Source organism: Camelina sativa, chromosome 4, assembly GCF_000633955.1.
Source record: "Camelina sativa cultivar DH55 chromosome 4, Cs, whole genome shotgun sequence".
Lineage (NCBI taxonomy): Eukaryota > Viridiplantae > Streptophyta > Magnoliopsida > Brassicales > Brassicaceae > Camelina > Camelina sativa.
Window position 1 is genome coordinate 5,680,965 of NC_025688.1, and position 6,443 is coordinate 5,687,407.

Below are 6,443 nucleotides of genomic sequence, written 5' to 3' on the forward strand. Positions count from 1 at the left end.
CCCGGATTGGAAACCGGATCCCGAATAATTGGTCTCAGGGCTACTTATAGTGACTTATTTTTTTTCTTTCTTATGCAAGTACATAAAATCTCGCTTACTCGCCACACGTCAACAATGGCATATCCTCGTAGTTAAACATAAACTCCAAGGGCAATTACAAATGTCCCATTAAGTCTGACACTACTACATCACCTTCTCCTTTTTTTTTCTCTTTGGCGAATGGCCTCGTAACCAGTGATAAGGACACATGCATGCCATTTCCCATCAACGGCCAAGATTCCTCATCTTCGTCTCTGCTTCAAACTACTCTCAACCGTTGGATCATATCTCTAAACCTAACCATGGTTTCAAATCTTTTTAACCACGGTTTGTTTCGGTCAGCCAGGTAGGGGCCCCTGTGATGTGCTTCCTCTTTGGTTTTTAAGACTTTTTTTTAATTTTATTTTCCATTACCACCACCAAGTCATAGAGACAGAAGAGAGAGAGAGAGAGAGAGAGTTTTGTTCTTCTTCTTCTACTTCTTCTGAGCTTTTGCTTTGGTTACGTGATCTCTCTCATCAAAATCTTCTGAATCATCATCTCATCATCATTAGCTTCTTGATTTTTTTTTTTTCATTTTTCTTGTAAGCTTTCTTTTGTTTCAAGGAAACAAAGCAAAGCTTTCTATTTATGGTGTTCAGATTCTACAGATCTATTATTTGATTCTCTCTATATCATTGTCAACGTTATTTCTTCTACTTCCTTTTTTTTTTTGTAATCATCACAGTTTTTTTTCTTCTTGTGAGAATCTTTTTGAGAATTTGTTCATTCTTTTTTCTTTCTCAAATTGATTTGTGTTCTTTCTTGAATCTGTTCTTCATAGATCTAGTTTTCGTTTTCAAGCTAGATCTAAAACACCTGTATAGATCTGGTGTGTGTTCTTGAGCTCTTATGGTGTTGAGTCAAAGTCAAGTGAATTGACTCTAGTTCAAGATCTGGTGAAATTGGATCTTGCTGCTGAAGTTACTTGGAGAGATGAATTATTTCCCGGATGAAGTAGTAGAGCACGTCTTCGACTTCGTTACATCTCACAAAGACAGGAATGCTATATCTTTGGTCTGCAAATCATGGTACAAGATTGAGAGATACAGTAGGCAAAAAGTGTTCATTGGGAACTGTTATGCAACTAATCCAGAGAGGTTGCTTAGGAGATTCCCATGTCTGAAGTCTCTGACTTTGAAAGGAAAGCCTCATTTTGCGGATTTCAATTTGGTTCCTCATGAATGGGGAGGTTTTGTGCTGCCTTGGATTGAGGCTTTAGCTCGGAGCCGTGTTGGTCTTGAGGAGCTTAGGTTGAAGAGGATGGTTGTTACTGATGAGAGTCTTGAGCTGCTCTCGCGTTCTTTTGTGAATTTTAAGTCTTTGGTGCTTGTTAGCTGTGAAGGGTTTACTACCGATGGTCTTGCCTCCATTGCTGCCAATTGCAGGTATCATTTTTCTTTCTTTCTTGTGTGTTAGAAGTTGTAACTTTGTTGTGTAAGGTTTAGTTTTGATCTCTGACTACAAAGCTTGACTATAGCTGCTATGTTTCAATATCATTGCACATTGCTTTTGGTCCAACACTAGTATCCAATTTACAGTTAAAGATCAGTATATTTGTTTTGAAGTAATAAAGAACTATGCAAATTAAGTAGAGTAACCAGTTTGGTTACTGCAATGGTTGCTCTTGGCTGTGAGTTACAAATGTCTTAAAGGTTTTAAGTCTATTTGTATTGGTTATGTTATGTAACTCTGTTTTAAGAAATTCTGTTTTCTTTGTAGGCATCTTCGGGATCTGGACTTGCAAGAGAATGAAATCGATGATCATAGAGGTCAATGGCTAAGTTGTTTCCCAGACACTTGTACGACCCTTGTCACGCTAAACTTTGCGTGTCTCGAAGGAGAAACCAATCTGGTGGCTTTAGAGAGGCTTGTTGCTAGGTCTCCAAACCTGAAGAGTCTGAAGCTAAACCGTGCAGTTCCCCTAGATGCACTCGCAAGGTTGATGTCGTGTGCACCGCAGATGGTTGACTTAGGAGTAGGGTCGTATGAGAATGACCCGGAATCAGAGTCTTACCTGAAGCTCCAGGCTGCTATAAAGAAATGCACCTCGTTGAGGAGTTTGTCTGGTTTTCTAGAGGCTGCTCCTCACTGTCTCTCAGCTTTCCACCCAATATGTCATAACCTCACCTCCTTGAATCTTAGTTACGCAGCTGAGATTCATGGCAGCCACCTTATTAAGCTTATTCAGCATTGCAAGAAACTTCAGCGGCTATGGGTAAGCTAATATTTCCATTGTAAAAGATGTGAATCCCTTTGGACGTATGTTTTCTTGTATGTAATGGGTTGGATGTGTTCTTGCAGATATTGGATAGTATAGGTGACAAAGGGCTTGAAGTTGTAGCTTCTACATGCAAAGAGTTACAAGAGCTTAGGGTTTTTCCATCTGATTTACTCGGTGGAGGCAACACAGCTGTGACCGAAGAAGGTCTAGTTGCAATCTCCGGTGGCTGCCCTAAGCTTCACTCGATACTCTACTTCTGCCAGCAGATGACAAACGCAGCTCTTGTAACCGTTGCCAAGAACTGTCCAAATTTCATCAGGTTCAGGCTCTGCATCCTCGAGCCAAACAAGCCTGATCACGTGACATCTCAACCACTAGACGAAGGCTTCGGAGCAATCGTCAAAGCCTGCAAAAGCCTAAGACGGCTTTCCCTCTCAGGACTCCTCACAGACCAAGTCTTCCTCTACATCGGGATGTACGCAAACCAGCTCGAGATGCTCTCCATAGCTTTCGCAGGAGATACAGACAAAGGCATGCTATACGTGTTGAACGGTTGCAAGAAGATGAAGAAGCTAGAGATTAGGGATAGTCCGTTTGGGGACACGGCGCTTCTTGCTGATGTGAGCAAGTATGAAACAATGCGATCCCTTTGGATGTCGTCATGTGAAGTAACGCTCAGCGGATGCAAAAGGCTCGCAGAGAAAGCGCCGTGGCTCAACGTTGAGATCATAAACGAGACCGATAACAACCGGATGGAGGAAAACGGACACGAGGGAAGACAGAAAGTGGATAAGTTGTATCTGTATCGGACTGTGGTTGGGACAAGAATGGATGCGCCGCCATTTGTTTGGATTCTCTAGGTCCTCTTTTTTTCTCCGACCAAACATGGATGGGGGAGCTCTGGTTCAATGCTTCTGGTCTTTCTGAGAATCTGATTGGTCGTGTTCCGTTAATGTGTCCTTCCCGAATTAGGTGTACTTTTTGTTTTTGTTTTTCTTTAAATTTTAAGACAAAGAACTGATTCTTCTGTGAAAGCCATTCTGTTTTTGTTTTTGACTTTCCTCTGGTGATTTATTGTTCTTTTTTAGTTATTACAAAGTGCTTGTCTTTTTTATAAGCTTTTTTAGATTAGGTTAAATTAGTTGTTTACGTTGCTAGGAATATACAAAATAAAGAAGAAAAAAAAAACTTCTACATAAACTGAATTAAGTATTAATCATAGTTTTTGAGATTTATAAGTTTCATGTGTGTCCTTGTTTTCCTAATATTTTTTTGCGAGTTTATTACCCGGGAAGGACTTATATGGATGGCATTTACAGGATATGAGACTTTCCAAATCCCTTTTTGTATTTGTCACTTATTGTCTGTCGGAAAGACACATTTATCCTTTTAAACGTAACCCGTTGCTATGTTCTCAAAATTAATTGATTTATTGGGAAAACCTTTTCAAAGAAAAAAAGAAAAATAATAATAGGTTTTATTGTTTCTGATAAGACGCAACAGCACGAGTCGTGGTGAAAATTTATGAGATGAAAACATACGCTTTTTGTTTGTTGTCGTTTTCAAAGAAAAGACACATGTGATAGTAATTTTTGATAAAGAACTCTCGTCTCTATGTTTCAAGTTCCATCGGAGTCTTTCACTGGAACAACAGAAAAATAACAGTTGATCCTTTGATGTAGTTCTCTTATCACTAAATTACCATTCAAGATTTTTTTTATTTTTAAAAATTATTGCAGTTCATCTGTGTGCAGTTCAATTTTTTTTATGGTAAATGCAGAAAAAATACATACAGATCTGATCTACAGTTTTTTTGATGATATTCACTTTTGATCTGCACTTAAACAACCAAATATTTAATCTACTTTTATTCTGCTTGATCTGCTTGAACTACTTGATCTGCACTTCTCCATTCAAAGCCGCAGTTTACAATTTTTCCTCCGGATTGTGCACATCGATTGCGCACAACGGCGCCGCCGACCAATTGAATCCTTCTTTTTCATCTTTTCCCGGTGGAAGTACATACTAAAGTTATGGGATCCAGGGATTATTCCGTATTTCAGATGATGCCCCTGCACCAGATTTGCCTCTTTCTCGTAACCCTGTTCCTCTTGTAGATATTATGCACCTGATTCACCGTCGGTTACATCTGCTTTGTTAGTATTACGTTTTAGTTATCTTGCTTACGCCGCTGTTCAGTTAGGGTATAGTTTTCTTGCTTACTCCACTGTTCAGATGTCAACTGGACAGTTCACTTCGCTCTATTACTCCAACACATGATTAAACATATAAAATGTGTTAGTAGTCATTTGGGTTCCCTTCTTCTGCTGCTTTTAGGGTATAGTTTTCTTGCTTACGCCGCTGTTTAGATGTAAACTGGACAGCTAACTTCTATCTATTATGGTCAGGGTTCCATACGTTTACTTCTCCTTCAAAGTTATTTAAAAAAAAAAAACCTAAAAAAAGTACTTTACAATTGGGTCATTTGGGTTCTTTTCTTATGCTCCTTTTAGGGTATAGTTTTAGTCTGCTCCTTTTAGGGAATGTTCTTACTTGTACTGTCCACCTGTATTTGCTATATGTTATTTCATCTTCCCTTACACATTTCACAACTAATTTAGCGTATGCTTACTTGTAGGTGTCCTGCCGGACAGAATATTTGCAACCGACTGTTATCCAGCCACGCAGTTCGTATAAACTCTTACTCTAAGCCAGCGTACTTGTTAGACATTTTACAGATACTCCATGGTATGCCTGAGCTGGACAAATTACTGGTCTCCCCACTAGGATGCTTTTTCTCTTTGCGTGTTCGGGAAAGTTCTTTGTCTGGCCAGTTGGTTCACCAGATGTTGTGTAGGCAGCTCGATACCTCTAACCTTCAAGAACTTTGGTTTGTATTTGGGGGCCATCCTTTAAGGTTTTCCCTCTTCGAATTGACTGGATTGTCATGTTCACTTTTCCATTTGGAAAACCAACTATCTGCTGCAACAACGCATGCTGACGGTAGTTCACCATACTGGTATACGTTAATTAGGGGTGCCCTCGGGTATGCAACTGTTGCAGACCTTCTCAGCCGTTTAAAAGGAGAGCCAGCTATGCCTGCCAAGCATAAATTTTAGACTTGCTCTAGTTGTCATTGTAGAAGGGATACTGCTTTGTCGGACACAACCTGTGAAACCATCTATCGAAGTGGTGGAAATGGTAAAAGATGTTGAAGTTTTTCTTGCGTACCCTTGGGGGCGCCACTCATTCCAACGCATGCTTCGTACGGTTAGGATTGGGAGCTATATTGAAGACACAGTGTCCCTGCTTGGGAAGTTCAAACAATCATCTTTGGCCGTACATGGCTTCTGTGCTTTAGTTGTTCTTCTTCAAGTACATCCCGACGCTCCTAAAATATGTACCACACGCTGAAGAGCAGTATACATTCATTGACTGAACAATTAGTTTTCTTCCTATATGCAAATCATACCATACAACAAACATTCTACGTGCTGAGAAAGATCCACAAGTACGGTTACCTTCCCGTATACATTTTGCAGTTTATTCCTAGTTCTTATCTTTAATCTATTCCCCTACCATTTATCCAGCTTCTCGTCCTATCTCCTAATAAGCCTGCTGCTACATTTGAAACTCAAACCGAAGGGGACCCAAAGGTTAGACACCTTAAGAGACTTATTTTCTCAGATTTTGCCTTCACTGAATCCTCCTGGTATGGTGGTGATGCATCTCTGCCTCTTTACACTATTTTGAAGCGTAAACCTGTTTGCTGCAGTTTATAAAGTTCAAGTTCAGAAGCTGAGAATTCGCCACCAAAACAAAAAAACACACACCAAATCTGCTTCTCTCGACAGAAGAAACACTGTAGATACTCTTCTCGCTGATAAACTTGAACTATTTAAAGAATCGCTACTACTCCAGGTACGTCATCTCTTACAACGCACTGATGTGCAATGTAACGACAATTCTCCCAATATGAACATTCCGATTGACACTTCCGACTCCGCATTTCCTTCTCCCATTTTGGTTTCAAGTCCTGGACCGGCTGTTGTCCGTCAGCAATCAATGACGGCATGTTCTAACAGCCAGAATACATGCACCTACATTTCACCTCAACAATCAGCTTCTCTAGAACATCTCC

General features: G+C 40.0%; 1 protein-coding gene across 1 annotated transcript; it reads left to right on the top strand.

Annotated features, from left to right (window-relative positions):
• Nucleotides 440–3,400, top strand: LOC104779899 (protein AUXIN SIGNALING F-BOX 2). The gene is made up of 3 exons (XM_010504322.2): nucleotides 440–1,466; nucleotides 1,801–2,296; nucleotides 2,383–3,400. The coding sequence occupies exons 1-3, from the start codon at nucleotides 1,015–1,017 to the stop codon at nucleotides 3,160–3,162; spliced, it is 1,728 nt and encodes a 575-aa protein (XP_010502624.1). The 5' UTR covers nucleotides 440–1,014; the 3' UTR covers nucleotides 3,163–3,400.

What these genes read in the sequence shown, in the direction of transcription:
- LOC104779899 (XM_010504322.2), top strand. Translation starts at nt 1,015, where the DNA reads ATGAATTATTTCCCGGATGAAGTAGTAGAGCACGTCTTCGACTTCGTT. An exon ending in TCCATTGCTGCCAATTGCAG is followed by an intron (nt 1,467 to 1,800) that starts GTATCATTTTTC and finishes TTTTCTTTGTAG; the next exon opens with GCATCTTCGGGATCTGGACT. An exon ending in AGAAACTTCAGCGGCTATGG is followed by an intron (nt 2,297 to 2,382) that starts GTAAGCTAATAT and finishes GTGTTCTTGCAG; the next exon opens with ATATTGGATAGTATAGGTGA.